Source organism: Corvus hawaiiensis, chromosome 3, assembly GCF_020740725.1.
Source record: "Corvus hawaiiensis isolate bCorHaw1 chromosome 3, bCorHaw1.pri.cur, whole genome shotgun sequence".
NCBI classification, from domain to species: domain Eukaryota; kingdom Metazoa; phylum Chordata; class Aves; order Passeriformes; family Corvidae; genus Corvus; species Corvus hawaiiensis.
In genome coordinates, this window is record NC_063215.1 from 108,718,519 (window position 1) to 108,736,052 (window position 17,534).

At 49.3% G+C, this 17,534-nt stretch overlaps 1 protein-coding gene and 2 long non-coding RNA genes across 3 annotated transcripts; all 3 read left to right on the top strand.

Moving 5' to 3' along the window:
• The first annotated feature begins 3,303 nt into the window (after positions 1–3,303).
• LOC125323289 lies at positions 3,304–6,052 on the top strand. Its single transcript, XR_007202457.1, has 3 exons — positions 3,304–3,447; positions 5,146–5,251; positions 6,012–6,052. It is a non-coding gene; the product is annotated as an uncharacterized LOC125323289 (long non-coding RNA).
• A 153-nt stretch (positions 6,053–6,205) lies between these two features.
• LOC125323294 lies at positions 6,206–9,140 on the top strand. Its single transcript, XR_007202462.1, has 3 exons — positions 6,206–6,247; positions 7,746–7,898; positions 9,100–9,140. It is a non-coding gene; the product is annotated as an uncharacterized LOC125323294 (long non-coding RNA).
• A 2,325-nt stretch (positions 9,141–11,465) lies between these two features.
• Positions 11,466–17,534, top strand: LOC125322377 (TOG array regulator of axonemal microtubules protein 2-like). The gene is made up of 4 exons (XM_048296033.1): positions 11,466–11,488; positions 13,017–13,221; positions 14,406–14,622; positions 17,222–17,534. The coding sequence occupies exons 1-4, from the start codon at positions 11,466–11,468 to the stop codon at positions 17,455–17,457; spliced, it is 681 nt and encodes a 226-aa protein (XP_048151990.1). The 3' UTR covers positions 17,458–17,534.

Consider the following 17,534-nt stretch of genomic DNA (forward strand, 5'->3'; position numbering starts at 1 on the left):
GTGGTCCTTTCTGATCACTTGCTTGCCCTCTGCACAGTGTTGCCCTCAGACTGGGGGGCTGTTACATTTGCATCTGAGTGGGAGTTTGCATAGGATGTATTTCCGGTCCCCAAAGAAAAATGGAGAGGCATGAAGTGTCTTGCCCATGGCCTCACTGAGTCCGTAACAGAATATCAGCTTCCCACCTTCCCCTCTGAAGTCCTTCAGAGTGTAAAATTCTGTCTTGCAAAGTACACTGGGGCTTCAGACTCTCTCCTGGATAGCAGTCTCCAGGAAAAGCGGGTCCAAAAGAATGCTTTTCAACCAAGGTGCAACCTGGAAGAAACAAAATTCAACTCCTTCTAATGAAAACCCCAGAGACCCTTCTCCCACCACTCCCTGCTGAGGAGCTGGCGCTGTAGAGCTGTGCTGAAGCCCCGAGCCAGTGCTTCTGTTGTAGCCCCAGGAGCAAGCAGCGTTGCCGACTGAATCCCGGCTGAGGGGCTCTGACTGCAGTGCTGTGTGCGCTGCCCCAGGGCAGCAGCAGGGACCTCAGGAGGCAGCACTCAGCCCGAGGGCATCACGCAAGGTTATCTGCGCTTTCTTTTGGTAACTTCCCCAGCCAGCCTCTGAAACAGGAAAACAAAAGCAAAGCAATACTGGGGTTTCCTTGTTTCTTCGGGGAAGCATCACTGCAGTTTGGTTTTAAACCAGAAGAGGGTAGATTTCAATTAGATATTAGGAAGATTTATTTTATAATGAAAGGGATGAAACACTGGAAGAGTTTGCCCCGAGAAGCTGTTGTTGATCGATCCTTGAAGGTGTTCAAGGCCATGTTAGATGGGGCCCTGAGGAAGCTGCTCGTGCTGAAGATGTCCCTGCTCATGGGGGCTGGACTAGATGGTGGTTAAAGGTGCCTTCCCACATAAACTCTTCTAGGAGTCTGTGATCACTTTCCCATGGTACTGTGCCACTGTTATACTTGAAGTTCTTTGGGATAACAAAGAGATGTTACCCAGCTCCAGCAAGTTTTCTGGGCCTTTCCATTGTCACCCTCCACTTCCAAGCTCCTCTTTGGTCCCTGCAGGCTTTAGCCTACCGCCTGTCAATGGCACAGCTTCCAGTGTGCCGAGGAAACACCCTGGTAGTGCCTTGAAGAAGAAGGTCTTGAGGAAGCAGGACAACGTGCCCTTACTGCCCAAGAAGCCCATCATCCATGGAGACGGCAGCTTCCCACGCAACTCCTCAGGTAAGCCTGCTCCACAGCAGCTTTTTCCTGCACCGGTTTTCCTTGCACAAGGAGCACAAACCGCCTCCTGCCTCAGCCACCACAGCTGGGATCTTGGGTTCATAGCCTGTGCTGAGAATGAACAGCAAATCTACTCTTGAGTTACTCCAGCTCGGCAGAACTGGAGCAGTTGGTTCTTATTGATCCATTGGAAAGCTGAGCTGCATAAAGTAGTGGTAAAGACCTAAGCTCTGGCTTTTGCCCATCCTGATAGAGCAAACTACAGCACTGGTGCCAGGAGGCAGCTGTAACTGCAGGGATGAGCTCGGGGCAGTCTGGCAGGGTGTGCTCACTGTGCACCTACGAGTACCACCACGATCAATTGTCCACTCTCCATCTTGGCCCTCTGCCTGTGCTGCTGTCCGGCTCTGCAGCCAGCTTTCCTGCTCTCCCAGCAAGGGTTGTCTCTGCATGGCAGTCAGCCACTTGGTGCAGCCGTGCTGCTGCTCCCAGAAGTGCCCAATGGCTTCTCGCCGCTGCCATCCCACGGCCTGCAATGCCAAGAGGGAACAAGCAGCGCCTCCTGTGTCACCCCACCCAAATACAGCGGCCTGTGTAGCAGGTGACAGCCAGGAGGGGCTGCCTGGTGCTCCCAGGCTGTTTGCTGCCCGCAGTGAATACACAGCACATAGTCCCTAGTGGCTCTTGCCTCTCATGTGAGGGCAGCCTGCCTGTGCTATGATCCTGAGTAGGGTGAGAGAAGAAGAAGGGAGCTAGGAATGATACTTTGAGTGCTCTTTTCTAGTCATGCTACTTCCATGCTCACAATTGACCAGAACTAGCCTGACGTGGCTCCCCATTCCTACTGAATATAGATGTGTACATCCACATCCTTCTGCAGTGACACCACTGATGGCAGTGACAGGGGTACATCAGTGACAGCCAGATTAGCTCCCATCTGAATATTTTTGATGTTACGCTTCCTCCATACTGTGTGAGAACATGCAGGGTAGCACAAAACTTCTACAGAGTCTAGAGCAGTTCATCTAGATTCTGTGCAATGTTTAAACTCCATCATTTGAGACAGCTCAGATGTTTCCTTGTACACATTAGAAAACGACCTGTTGAGTGCATGACATGAAATTGATGATCAACAGTCCTTTGGATGACAAGTGGGTTTCTTAAGAGATGCATTTATCATCTGAATTTTCTCATACCTTGTAAACTGACTATCAAGAGATTGTGTCTGCCAACAATTTGCATCTGTATTTACGTATTCTTATCATCAATTTGCATTTGGAAGGCTTTTTTATCAACCATCTGGGCTAGAGATTCCATTTTTCCACAAGAGAAAGCTTAGGCTTGCACAGTGTGCACACAAGTCCATTTGATGACAAACACATTTCACCTCAGCATCTTTGAAATACAGCCAGTGTGTACTTTACTGAAATAGTAAAGATTCATGATGCTTAGAAAGAACAAAATCCATGAACTACTCCCTTCCCAAGAGCAGGCTGAAATGTAAGTGCACTCAGCTGCCCTCTGTCTAGAATATTTGAAGCCAATGGGAACAGAGGCGCTGTGAGGTGTGAAGGGTCAGGTATCGCTGTTCCCTGGTAGCTGCTCTGAGGGGATTCAGCCGGGCCCAGCAGGACTCGCTTGTTCAGGCTCGGCTTGGTGCTGTCACGAGGCAGCTGCAGGTCTTTCCTCAGGGAGTTGCAGAGTGCCTCTGTCCTCAGGGCTCGGGGAAATCAGGGCGCTGAGACAGGAGAGGCAGCTGAGGGGTCCCTCGTGGGGAGCAAGTCCTGCTGGTGGGCACTGTCTCACAGGGAGTGGGAGCTCTGCGGCCTCAGGAACGTGCCGCTGGCTGTGGTACCTGTGGCACTTGGGAGCTGGCGCTGTGTGGGCAATTGTCAGGTTGAGCCAAGGAGCTGTGCCCAGCTGGGGGGGCTGGGAGAAAGCAAGGAGCCAGAGAGCAGGGAATTCTCTGAGCCAGTGCCAGTTTGTACCTCATGGAAGCCTGGCTGGGAGATGGGGCTGCAGGCCGCTCCATGGCGGGGTGCCTTGCCCGGGGCTGCAGCGCTCATGGCTGACCCTCTCCTTACAGTGACCCCGCAGACGGCCACTGGTGCCGAGCGCCGAGAGGAGCCGCTCCGTGGGAAGGGGCAGAAGGACGGAGCCTCTTTGGAGCCACAGCAGTCCTTGCTCGAGGCACTCTCCTTGCTCAGCAGCGATGACTGGTAAGAAAGGCCCCGTTCACTCTGTCTCCCTCTTAGCGTTAAGGTAGGTTAGGAGAGCATCTTGCTAGTGCCTCTGAGCCCCAACAGCCCAGAGGGCCGAGGGGCACCAGTGAAACCACTCCAGAGCAGAGAGAGGATAAAGATTTGAGAGCAGCCTTTTCTTGGCCTTGGTCTGCAGCAGTGCTCCAGCTGCAGCAGGTCCGTGCTGTTTCCTTGCTTTGCCTGCTGCTCTGTGGAGCTGCAAAGGAAATCTTGAGGGAAGAGAGAAAGCTGTGGGACAAGATGATTTGCTGGCTGAAGCCAGAAGCAGGATGGCAGCAGTTTGGAGTGTAGAGATTTGGGTGCCTCGGGGCCCAGTGGGACTGAGTAAGATTTGTCTCCGGCCCCACTGCTGGCAGCAGATGCAGGAGTCAGGGTCTGCCTGTGACCTTCCGCATGTGAGTCCCAGGAGCAGCTACAGGGAGTTCTTCTTTCTGAGAAATGCACTGAGTTGTGCTATAGAGTCACTCAGCCTGTCATTAGTCCTGAGGGGCTCATGGCAGAAGAGAAGGAAAAAGAAATAAAATCCTCTAGGAATCTTGCACTTTTGCAATTCAACTGTTTCCTTCTCACTGCTTCATATGGGCCTGAGATGTTTTGTCAATACTCACAATGTGTCCCAAACTTAGACACAGACAGAAGGAGGCCTGTAGAGGCCCAGAGGTGATAACCCCACAAATATTAGGTGATATTGGTTGTCTTTTTGATGTCTGGGTTATCATCTACTCACTGCTGGATGCTTCATTCACACTGGGATAAGGACTCCATTCACCCTGGGATAAGCATGAAAAATCTGCAGCGATGCATCTCCTTGTGCAGTCGCCTTTGCTCTGCCCTTTCTCTTCGGCTTTCTCTTCCCCATTTCTGTTTGGTGCCCTGTGAGGTGCAGAGAGCTTCTGCAGCTGTGGGGGGGTCCGGGTGACACTCAGGGATGCCCGTGGCATCAGCCGCCAGCCCTGCGCTGCAGCCCCGATGCATCACGCGCCTTCCTGTAGCTCAGGTCCTGCACAAAGCAAGTGCTGAGAGAGGGAGATGTTTGCACCTTGTAAATAACATGTTGCTGTTGTTTTAGGTAGGGGCTTTTGGGAAAAGCCAGACTTTCAGCTGTTCTTGCCCTGGTGTGGAATCTTCTGGGGCATCCTGCTGCTTTCCTGGGGAATGTGTGAGGTGGAGTGGAGTGGGTGACAGACAGGCCTAGATTGCAGAGTGGAAACTCAGCTACAGAGTGCCAGTGCAGACTCTCACTGCTGAACTGCCTGCTGGGGCTGGCAAAGAAGGAAAATGCCCCAGACACAGCCCAATGGGACTGTGTCTCAGGGACAGGTACAGGGAGGTGACAAGAAACAGCAGCATGGCACGGTCTCACAGCCTCCAGGAAGCACTGACATTGGGACTTCATGTGCCAGAGACTTCAGAAAGGCTGTCTTGTTAAACAGCCACAAATGAAGAAGACTCTGAAAGCCCTCTATTTGCCTCTTGGATTTGTGTATGCTTTGGACAGCCACAGCAACCTGTGGCAGCGAGTTCCACGATCTCATCAAGTACTGCTTGAAAAGCACCTCCCTTTGTTTGACTGAGCCGCCAGCCTGGTAAATTCAGAGGGTGCTGCCTAGTTCTTGGGTGGAGAGAAAGTCACTCTTTTTGGTACTTGCCTTTCAGGGAGCTGAAGGAGAAGGGACTCTTCAGCATCAAACACCTGGCTGAGTCCCACTCAGAAGTCCTTCTTTGTAGACTTCGTGAGGTTTGCTTGGCACTTACCAACGAGGTAAGAACATTGTTCTGAATCGTCCTCTGTGCTTCATACACGGTGTGTAGAGTAGATATGTGCTTGTTCATCTCCCTGTGTGCTCAGGGACTGCCTTCATTTCTGTTTCTAGACCCTATCTTTCTCATGTCTGTCAGCTCTCTATAGGATCTGTGAGCACATGTAGCTCTATTTACTGGTAGGTCGGGCATCTGACACGCTCCTCTTGGAGCGAGCTGCCATTACAATGCAACGTGCAAATGCAGAAGCGGAGACACTAATTATGTTATTTGCTGCAGTCCAAATCTCTGCCCAAGCTGTAATTCAACACTGCCAATTAGTCTGTAGACTTGAGCCTGTGTTTTCTGTTTCCTGGCTGAGGGCTTCAACTGCTGCTGTTGCTTTTTCAAACAGGAGCAAATGACTCTTTTGTCTTTATGACTTGTGCCTTTATGGCTTGAGAGCAGCCCTTGCTTTAATTTGTTTCTTTGTTTTTTGAATAAAAGGGCCTAAAACCAAAGCAGTGGACATTCCAGAAGAGTTAAGTAGAACACTTTAAGTTAAAGAATATGTTTTAGGCCTGCAGGAAGCAGGCCTGAGGCCTAGCACAAGTAGGTGCCAGAGTTAAGTGCCTTTCTGTGCTTGTGCTCTTCTGCTCTGCCTGTGCTTTTGTGTTCCCCTGGACACAGCGGGAAGTGTTGTCATTTCCTGGGACTTTTGTCTAAGGCAACTGGTTTTCTTTTCAAGGTGATTCTTATGTTTCCCCTCATGACTTCCCCAGGTGACCAACCTTCGCTCAAAGGTGTCTTACTCTGCAATCGTCACTCTTGGAGAGCTCTTTGTGACCTTGCAGAAGGACATGGACTCGGAGGTGGATGAGGTTGCTCGGGTCCTTCTCCAGATGGTGTGGAACTCCCCAGAGTTTGTCCAGAAAGCAGCCAGTCATACCCTGGGAGTCATGGTGGAGCATGTGACTCCTGCACGAGCAATGACTGCTCTCATGGACAGTGGAGTCCAGTAGGTTCTTCTTCTCTTAGTGATATTCTTCACCTTCTATTGTGTGGGGGGGAGAAGGGCTGAGAGAGAGAATGGGAATGGTGGGAGGGAAGGGTCCTGTATCCTGCATCTTCTGTGATCTCAGTGACTTGATTCTCCAATCAACCTCACTTCTTTCCTCTTGTCACCTATTTCTGCCCTCATGCAGCCTTTTAGTTGACAGAATCACAGAGCTGTAGAATATGCTGAGTTGGAAGGGGCCCATCAGGATCATTGAGTCCAGCTCCTGGCCTTGCACAGAACAAACACGCCAAGGGTCACACCATGTGCCTGAGAGCGTTGTCCAAAGGCTTCCTGAACTCTCTCAGGCTTGGTGCTGTGACCAGTGCCCTGGGGAGCCTGTTCCAGTGCCCAGCCACCCTCTGGGTGAAAAACTTTTTCCTGATATCCAACCTCAACCTCCCCTGACTCAGCTTGCTGCTGCTTCCTGGAGTTCTCCCAGTCTGTCCGAGTTGCCTAGATGTGGTGAATGGTGGGCAAGTGAAAGTGCCTGCAAAGGCTAAGGATAGAGCCCTGTGGTTTTGTGGGAAGAGGGACAATTGCAACTGCAGCTGTGAGCGCTCTTTGATATTTCACAGCCCTAACCACAGAGGCCTTGGGAAAAACCATGCATCCTCATTATGCCATTCACTTGAGAAGTAAGGAGGGTTCTTGCTGGGGCATGGAGCACATGGGGGAGAACGTGCTGGGTGTGGCACAGCCTGCACAGCAGGTGCAGCTCCTGCCAAGAGGCGTCTTGTAGGACTGTCCTGGCCTTAGAGCCCCACTTGCTATTCAAACTGATGTCTCATGTTAGCCTTGAGATGATGAATCACTGTACAGGCACCTTCACAGGCCGACTGCCATGGGACAGCTGAAGCAGGTGCTGCCTTAAGTGTTGGTGCTGGGCCTGATAGTGCCCAAGAGACACTGTCTAGAACAGGACAAGCTGGCTAAACTGACTGCCACCCTTTCCTCAGCTTTGGAAAAGGGGGAAACGTTCAGATGTATCTCCTGCCAAGCCTCACAGAAGAAACTGGCTGCATTGCTGGATATTCTTCGACTTCATGTCCCACAGCATGTTTTCCCTGCATTTGTTTCTTTCCCAAGGTGTGCAGATTTGGGGGTAAATGGGTGGAAATATCCTCAATCCTGCTGCGGCTCTCTGTGTAGTGGCTGGCCCCTGATGGGTCAGCCTGGGTTGTCTTTAATTTCCCCCTTTCTCAGAGTGAATTTGGGGAAAGACATTGAGTATCAGATAGTGCAAGGAGACTGAATTCCTCGCTCTTGCTTGCAGGCAGTCCTTCTGTACAGTGCTAACTTTGTGTTTCTCTGCGGACAGAACCTTCTACATGTGTCCCAAGTGTCAGGGAGAACCCAGGCCTCCTTCCCCCAGCAATGACAGGGAGCATGCTCTGGCCAAGGCCTGCGCTGTGTCCCCCTGCTCCCTGTGCCCCAGTGTCCGCTCTCTTCTTCCCAGGAGCCGCCACGTCCAGGTGCGGAAGTGCGCGGCCCAACTCCTCCTGTCCTTGATGGAGAAAACTGGAGTCACGAAGCTCGCAGGAACGCCCAGGGCTGAGAGGCTGGCGCACGCGGCAGGGACGCTTGCTCAGGACTGTCACGAGGACACAAGGTAATGATCTTCATTTCACCTCCTAAAACAGGAAAACTGTTGGGTGTCTGGCTGTAAAGGGCAAAACCACAAAAGAGTGGAAGCTAAAGGAAATATCAAGTTCCCTCACTGTGTGGATGAGGTTCACAGAGTCACGGAATACGCTGAGTTGGAAGGGACCCATCAGGGTCATCGAGTCCAGCTCCTGCCTGTGTGCAGGGCCCCCCAAGAGTCACTCCATGTGCCCGAGAGCATTGTCCAAAGGCTTCTTGAGCTCTGTCAGGCTTGGTGCTGTGACCACTGCCCTGGCTTGTCTGGGGAAATGACTGTGCTGGGGAACGTGAGGTTGTCCCGCAAGAGGGAGCATTGCCAACTTCCTGGGACTTGAATGATTCCTTCCTGAGATCAAAAGAGCCATCAGATGAGCCAGTCAAACAGTTTTGCTTGGCCTTTAGGTGCACAAGACAAAGCCAAAATGTTGGCTAATGTTCATCACTGAAGGATCCCATACATCTATTTCTCATTAACTTAAGACTTTCCTAGAAATATTCCAGGGGTCTTTAGCCAATGTATTCAGTCTTTCTAAACCTCTTCTGCAGATTTCTATAATGCTCTTATCTGTGGCTGAATGACCTCCAAATTGCTTCTTGAAGAAAACTGTGGTTTCCTAGTGGCAAAATCAACCCAGACCACCCAAATCCCCTCACTTTGAGGATTCAATTCCCATTAATAGCTGCCAAGAACGCATGAGCAACTAGCTGTCCCTGTGCATACATATGGTATAGAATAATCAAAAGCAAGCATGAGGCATTTGGTCCTGGCTTCCCTGCCAGTTAAAGAAAGGCAAATTACTGTGCAATGGCAGCAAGACACTGCTAATAAGCTCTGACTCAAAGCAGAGGTGTTTTGCTTGTTCCCTGGGATCCTTCGATGCCACAGAAGCGCACCCACAGTTTCAGAGTGAGATTGTATTTTTCTGTTGCCCCACGTTCTCCTCTTGCCTCTTGTGTTCAGCTGACAGCACTGTGCAGTGACAAGTGGAGGTAAATCTCTCTCTTTGCTGAGTAGGTAATGCCTTCTCATGCAGGTATGGCAGCTGCTGAGGTTAAGGTATCAGCTTATTCTGTTAACACGCCTCCTTTGTTTGTTCACCTTCTATTCTTTCTTTCTTTCTTTCTTTCTTTCTTTCTTTCTTTCTTTCTTTCTTTCTTTCTTGTTTTAGGCATTATGGACAGGAGATGGTGAAAATGATGCTGAATCACCAAAAATTTAAAAGGCTTTTGGAACAATCTCTTTCCACCCGTGACCTGGAAGATATTCTGACAAGAATGAAGAAGAAAGTAAGTGCTTGGTAGGAGAAATGTCTCCTTTGTGCAAGTATTGCCACTGCTGATATGACATCAAACATACCTAATCTTATCTCATTCCTTTTCTGCCAAATCAATTTGCTCCTGGGAATGAACTGTTGATCCGTAGCCCTTTCATCTGCAGAGCACAAAGGAACTGATAATATTAGGGGAAAAGTGGGGTATTGGATATTTTGAATATTGGCCACAAACAGGGAAGGGAAAGAGGAGAAAATGGGTTTACATTTAAGCATAACCCCCCACCCCACTATCCCTACTCTGCCCCCAGTGACGCAATTAAGTGAGAACAGTGCTTCTGGAGATAACAGAGTCTTTGCAAAAGACACAGGAAGCAGTAGTGCCAAGAAAATTTCCAAATATACAAAAGATGTCCCAGTCAATCCCAATTCCTACAATTACTGTCTGTCTTCTGGGAATACTGCCCTGCTGTCATGCCCTGTGGAGCTGGAAGAAGCTTGGTGAATTCAGCAGCATCCAGTGGAAAATCATTTGTTTGCCTGGGGTATTTTTGTTCTTTTTACTTATGTTATAGAAGGGAGTGTGCCTTTGTGCAGCAACAGGGAGAGTGAGTGTGGAACCAAATCAACTTCCAACACAATGGGCCAACCTCCAAAGAGTCCAAATTTTTCTGCAGCTTCCTTTAAGAGCATTAGTTCCCTACCAGTTTGCATTATTCCCATTTATGCTCACGAGGAATGAATTGGGGATTTTAGACTGCTGCTCAGTATGGTAGCAGCCATAACCTGCCTTGGGCTATTGAAAACAAAGAGTTGGCATCACTGAACCTCTGGCCTGTTTCCTTCTGTAAGTTCGGAAAGGTTTGCCCAAGCCTTGGTAGCAGTGATCCTGGTTATAAGTTGTGTTTTAAACAGGTAATTTCCTATTTTACATTCTAAAGATCCATGGGGTTTCTTTATGCCTTTGTAGGGGATGGAAACGCAGAAGGGTGAACAGCCATCTGTCGAGAAGCCTGTGAAGAAGAGGAGCGATGGCTCGAAGAAGCCCCAGGCCACATTGCCTTCTAGTAAACGGTACTGAGCACTTTAGTTAGATGTGACAAAGCACGTGGCAAGCTTTACATGTCTCTTCCTCAGGAAAATCTTTCTGGTGGAGATGACCTGTGCCAGAGATTGTTTCCTTTCCCTACAAATGCTCTATCATAAAAAATGTCTCCTTCTGCATTACGCTGAACACAACTTCTCTGGAAGGGTTTCCACAAAAAATGGGCGACAAAAAGACACCCATTGGTTGCAGCTCAGAAGATCCAGTGCAGTGGCAAGGACAGTGCTGTGGAGGCTGTGAGAGGGCCATGTCTCCGCTGCCTCACTTGGGACAAGTAAATTCAAGCAGGGTTTTTTTCCTCTGAGAGCAGTCTTTTTCAGATGGGTGTTTTGATGAGAAGTCCCAGTCTAGAAGCAAGATGCCGTTCCCCAAAATAGCACTTCCCATGCACGTGGTTTGGCCTCCCTGAGTCATGGTTTTCTTACCCTCAGACAGTACCAAGATGAGTAGTAAGTAGCAAGCCAGTTCCTGAGCAACTTTGGTCAACAGGTGTCTCAATGTGGACATTTTGTCTTGACATTCCTGTCCTTCATACTGTTTGCTTGATGGACAGCATGTTTGGTTTATTTCCCCCTGTGCTGCAATCAGCATTTGAGACAGGAATTTGGTCCTTGCTGTCTCTTCTTACCAGTGGGAGAGCTACTTGTACCTGTTGTCCTCTGATAACAGAGGGGATTTATTTAGCTCTCTCATGCTCAGCGCTGGCAGGAGAGTGACCACATGCCTCAGTAGCATAGTCAGGATCTTCCCATGCCCATGGAAGAGACAGGCTGATCCAAGAGAGTTGTTCCCAGTGGGTTTGTTAAGCTGTGGATCTAGTCTCTAGGGAAGCAATCATATGAGCGTAGTGCTGGGATGTCTGGCTTCTGTTTTTATCCCTGTTACGGATTTTCTGGATCCTTCAGATATGCCCCTATCCATCTGTTCAGATGCATCTGAGCTGCTTTTCCAGATTGTCATGCCTGCTGTAGAGACACTTCTCCAGAGGGATGAGTTTCCTTATTATAAGACGCACACCTCCCTCATGATGAGGCATTTAAACTTGGAAGTAGCGTCTCTCTTTCCTCACAAAGCAGTGCGACATGTGTACCTGGGAAGCTGTCTGGAGATAAGTGAGATGCATCTCATCCTTGGTTTTCCTGAGTAAGCACTGGTGAGAATGTTGCTTGCAGATTGTCTCCCGTAATGATTGTGTAGCAGGTTTGGTTTGTAACCAGGCAGAAAAACCAATTTAGTGTAGTGGTTTGGTCCAAAATACTCATTACTGTTTACCTTCTGTGAGATAAGAATTAGGAGAAATGCAAAGCAGGCACCAAACTTGAAAGAATAGAAAGAAGTTTATTAACAGACCTAAAAGAAGAAAAAAAAAGTCATACCACGCCTTCAGAACACTTCTCCTCCCCCCGCCTTTCTCCCTTCTCGCAGTGATAATGTAAAAAGACAGCCCTTGAGATGTTCAGTCTGTTACCACTTCCATAATAACCTTGTTCAGTCCATTTAGGAAGAGGAGCCTCTCTTGCCCATGCTATGAAAACATTATCACAAGGAGCCAGCCGCCCGGGTTGGTTCTCTGCTCGCATGTGAGTCCCTTCCCCCCGTCTTGCAGCTTTTCCCACAACTGCTTTCGAGGGTCCACTCTTGAATTGCTGGGGTGAAATTTTAAGGTTGAGCCGTTCAGAAACAAAAGTTCTCTTCACCCATCTCTGGGAGCATTTCATTTCTAAGAATAGAGGCCCTTCTCCTTCCCTGGAAGCAAAGGGTCTTCCTCATCTTCCTCTTCAGAACTATCTCTGGGGGCATCTCTAGGACCTGAGGTTTTCTCCTTTTCCATTTGGAGCAAAAGTCCTCATCACTTCCATCTCTCCCTGTTCAAACTTCTCATGAAATTACAGCTGCGTCAGCATCTGCTTATCTCAGCGCAGGTGCTTTTGCTCACAAGTACAAGTTGAATGCTCCACCCCCCATGCCTTCATGAAATTACAGCAGGTACTCTGATCTATCATAGCTTCACAACAGAATTTCAGCTTTAAGCATCTCCTCTTTCACTTCCCTCCGGTTTTCAGCTCTTCATAGCACTAAAAGGGTTAATCTCACCTAGGCCTTGCAGCTGGAATGTGGCTTATCGCTGTTGGTCACATGACCTCTGCCAGACAGCCGTGCAGCTTTAGCTGAATCTTGGCAGCTCTGGAGAGGGGGAGCCGAGCCGCTCCGGCTGCCCACAGCCCTGCTGTGGGGGGGGTTCCACGGGTGGAACAGGGCCCGTCGGCTCCAGGATGGCTGTGGCCCGACCCGGCCTGGCCTGAGCAGGGCCTGGGCCGGGCCCGCTGGCCCCCACACGGGGCCCGCAGCCACCTGTCCCAGCACCGGAAACAAGACAGAGAGAGTCTGCCTCGGGGTTTCCTGTTCTTAAGTGTGGATCACAGAGGCGGTCACAACTTTAAGTGGCTTAAAGAATTGTCCATATTCAAAGTGGCCAGCTGATAGGTTCTGTCAGGTCAGAGAAGAAGCTGTAAGCACTCCTTTGCAAGAACATCACTTCCGGGACTATGCTTGCTAACCCATGACAGATTGTCATGAAGTCTCCCGTTGTTTTCAGATCAGGATTTTCTAGCTTGAAATCACATCATTAGGAAACCTCCCCAAGATGTTCTGCTCACAATTAACTGAAGGTATGATCACCAACAGGTCCGCATTTGGTTTTATTCTCCAGGGTGAAGTCTACCTCTGATGGACGCCGCCTACGCCGCCCAAAAGCCCAGGTCACATTACCTCCGGCTGTGGAAGAAACGGAGCCGCTCCAGAAGCTGTACAATCTCCTGGAAGCCAAGGAGTTTAAGACACGGATGGAAGGAGTGGCACTCCTCCTAGACCTGTGCAAAAGCAGCCCCCAGCTCGTCTCCACTAACACTGTCCAAGTATGTAGGGTGTCTTCATTGTTCCTTTCCTTTAGCTCCTTTCCCAAGCCTGTAGCAGGCAAGTTAATTCAGTGTGTCTTGGCACTACATCCTGGCTGTGTGGGACAGGCTGCTGCCTCTTACCCTGAAATATTTAATTCAGGTCCACGCTTCAGGACAAGTTCTTTCAGTCCAGATGTATTTGTCTGGCAGGTGCCTATTGATGCTGTTCATCAGATGAGGACAGAGTTTTCTGCTGGTGTAACTTCTGCTGTCTCCTACTCCCACTTGGGTTAAGTGAAGGGAATCCAGCCACTGAAAGCGTGGCAATTATTCTCTAGACAAAAAAATGGGTTTGGATGGGGAAGAGAAGTATCAGGCTGGGCTGGTTTAAACCAAGTTTTTTTAAAGGATACTTCTGTAAACTCCGACTTGTCTTGCACAGGCACAACTCTGGCTACTCGTTTCCATCGGCATCCCTAGTCCTCTTGGTAAAGACGGTGCTCACCCTTCTTGGGGGGGGTCTTTTTTTCTCTTTGGAAAAGGAGGGAAATGGCTAGGGACAGATCTCTTCCTTCTCCTCCCAGCAGCTGCTTTTTCCCTTTGTCCAGAAAATGGTGCCTGATAATGTGGCTGTCAAGGGACTGAACCTGCTCTAATGAGAGCGGTACAGCACATTAAATTTCAGAAGTCTACCTGCTAGGTAGACAATTGGTCTGGATCCTGGAAGAGTTGATCAGAGCCCTGCACTTCTCCAGACACAGGTTCTGAGACAGATGGAACAAAACCTGGATCTCCTCCAGCCATAGTTTTGGCAAAATCGTAACTGCCCTCAGAACTTGAGGCAACTGTGTAGAAAAAGGGGCATTGTAAATATCTGGTTGCATACTTCAAAAGCAAAGATACTGTTTTGCATCAATAAATGGGATGAATTTAATGACTGAAATGTGGAGGGAAACACCATAGGAACTATCCTGTCCCCACCCAAAGCTCTTCAAAATATATGAAAATCTTTCAACCAGCATGAGGTTGCGCAACCATTCCAGAGAGTGGCCCACAGGAAAACAGGGAAATTGTGCAAGCAAGTGCTGACCTGACAGGAAGGATCACTTTCATCTTTTACATTGCTGAGTGCTCACTTCTGTGTCCCTTCCTCAAACAAGGACATTTTAATCCAGCTTTCATGTTGTTTGTTCTCTTCACAGATTTTTGATTATTTTGTCCCGAGACTTGGTGATACGCACAAGAAAGTGAAGCAGAAGGCGCTGGACGTGCTGGCTGAAATCATAGGCATCCTGAAAGATGGCTTAAACCCGGTGATCATCTGTTTGGTTGAAGGAATAACAAACAACCTAAACTCAAAGGACCCCGGGGTTTATGCCGCAGCTGTGAAAGCGCTGGAAGAATCCATGGCTCACTTAGGTAAGGCTGAGCCCTAGCATGGACTCTCCTCAACTGTGTCTCTGCCTCTGCGAGTCAAGAGAACGCTGAGTGCCTTGACAGCTGTTGTTGTCTGTGGAAACCTCCAGCTGACATCCACCAGAAGCTGTGCAGGTGCAGTCCTTACGCACCAGTCCCCCACCAGGCTTGAATGTGCATTGGCATTTCCCAAAAGTCCCAGGAGCCCTTGGCTCTGTGCTGCTTGTCTGAAGAGGAAGTGCTGGACTACAGCTTTGCTGGAATTCAGGGCCAAAGGGATTTTTGGAGTTTGCCTGGGCCCCATTTGACTTCCCAAATGAATAGCTTTGCTGTTGGCATGAAGGGACACCGGTGCATCAGAACCTCTGCAGAGCAGCCTCCTGGAAGGCTCCACATTATAGGCATTAGCTTCATTAGGACAGCAGGATCAGTTCTTTACTGCATGCTTGCATGAAGATCATTTGGGACCTCCTTTTTGTATCTCATGCAGGAAAGGAGCTCTTAATAATACCCTGCTACTGAAACCCACACTGGAATGTAGCTCTGTAGTGGTTCCCAATGAAGCAGATTGCCTGCTTTGTCACTGCCAGCCCTGTGACTCTGTGAGGGACCAAACTTCATCCCACACATGTTCTGTCTCCAGGAAAAGCTTGCCTTGGCTTATTAGAGTGGTAGGACTGGAGGCTTGCAGGCCAATGCAGGCAACAGAAAATTCAGACCCCCAAAACCGCAACAGATAGGCACAAGGAAAACCAAAATACATACGCCGGTCAAGTATTGGGAAATCAGTTCATTTTCCAGTCTCTCTGCCAAGATCTGATTTCACAGATGTTACAGAAACCCACAGGCTACTGAGGCACTGAGCAGTAATAGCTCTTGTATGAGTAACTTGGAGTCTTGTCCCTAGATCCACACAGGTAACCTGACAATTTAAAAACAGCTTATCCTTCAGGTGGGAACAGAGGTGTGAATTTTGGAGCCTTCTCACCCTTTTCCATAGGGGAGAGAGAAGATCACTTCTGCAAAGCTCTGGGATGCAAAACCTTTTCACTGCTTACGTGTGATTGAACTCTTGAGGTCCCTGATGTGAAATGTTTAACATTTCACATCAGCTCCTGGTACAGCAGACAACTTTGGATTTAAAATGTGAAAGGAGAGCTTTTCTTTTGGAATTTAAAATCCTCCCAAGTAGGCTGGAAGGAAAGAAGAAAAGGATTCAAAAATCAGCAGGAATTTCCTTTCTTTTGCAAAATGTAGTTGCCCCTGCCCTTTCCCACCCCAGTGTCCTTTCTCTTATGACCTCAGAAGAGAGAGCAGAAATGTGTGTTTCCCTTGTAGATAAAGTATCCCTGATGAAAGAGTTCAGCCACCGCAGGAGTGAACTGAAGGGCCAAGCTCTGCTGGATGTCACGGAGCATCTCGCAGGTATGGCCTCCCCTTCTAAGGCAAGAGGTCTTCCGAGGCAGAATTTACAGGGAATGCCAGTGAATAGACACTAGAGTGGCTCCTCCAAATCAGGAGGTGCTGAGCTTGTCCCTCCTGCCCAATACCCATGGAAGGTGTATTGGGCAGGTTTTCCCTGGCTGCTGCAGAGGTGTGCAGCATCTGAGATGGGGGCGGCACTCGGCCTCGGGGCTGAGCTCTCACTGGGGCATCTCAGAAGCCGCCTCCAGGAAAGGGAGAGGCGAAAAATTCCCAAGCTGGCTCCTTTCTTGGAAGCTCAGGGACAGCTCTGATCCTTTAGGGAAAATGGTGGCAAATGCTGTTTCAGGGGATCGGTTTGTTTTGTCCTCACAGAATTCTTGCTTTGCTCTTGGAAAGTTTTGAGGCGGAAGCCTGCAGTGCCTGGGAGTCACCGTTTGGTCCAAACTCAGCACACATGTTAGAGGCACGGATTTTGTGCAAGGCAGCCTTTGGGGGCAGAGGGGCAGAAGCAGAGTGCTGAGGCTCCCTGCCTGTGCTGTGGAAGTGCCATTGGACTGAGCATTTCAGGGTGTGCAGTCAGGGTCTTCCTATGTCAGCGCTGCCCAAAATGCTCCAAATGCAGCTGAAAATTGATTGCTCAGAGGAGCTTGCTATGTCAGCAATAGCCAAGGGATGGGAAAATGATAACCTCAATATATACTAGAGAAGACAGTGTATAGCCTTGCTTTATTTATAGCCTTGCTTTAGCTGGGGCTAAATCCACTGCTAATTATGCCAGGTCACAAAAACGGAGTCATCCTTTTTATTAGAAATCTCTCAATTACCTCTCTAAAGTGCCTTTCAAACCTTCAGCAGTGGGTTTAGACAACTTCTAAATGGAAATAAACAGCAATTTGACATTTTGGTCATTCATCATGCCGGAAACAGATTGTGGAATGATTTAGTAAAGCTGTGAATTGTGCCACAGGTACAAGGCTCGGATCTGGAGAAATTAGTCCTGAGGGCTTGGTGGTTCTGTTTTGGGGATGTTCAGCTGCTTTGCCCATTTCTGGATCATGGGGCTCTCACTGTTATTTCACTGATCTTAGCCAGAGAGACTCCCAAAATCACAACTAGAGGTAGATCCTTGTTTGCATTAAGGCTGGTGGTTAAGAAGTTTGTGTCTCTCTTCCGGCAGCGCTTGTGGCATGGGTTTATCCCAGGAGCCCCGAAGTCGTCCAGCGCTACGCCCTGCCCGTGCTCTGGTCCTTCCTGGGGAACAAGGCGCTGCCTGTCCGAAGCGCCAATGTCCGCACTGTGGTCACTAAGCTTGCCTGCGCCCTCTACAAGGTGATGGGCGCCAAGCTGAGGAAGCATGCTGCCAGCCAGCCTCCGCATGTGCGGGAAAACCTCTCCGACATTTTGGGCTGGTGAAGGCTCGATGACCTGCAGAGAGATGACAAAGTGCTGAGTTGGACACCTCCGGACGTGACTTCTTAGCTGTGCCAAAA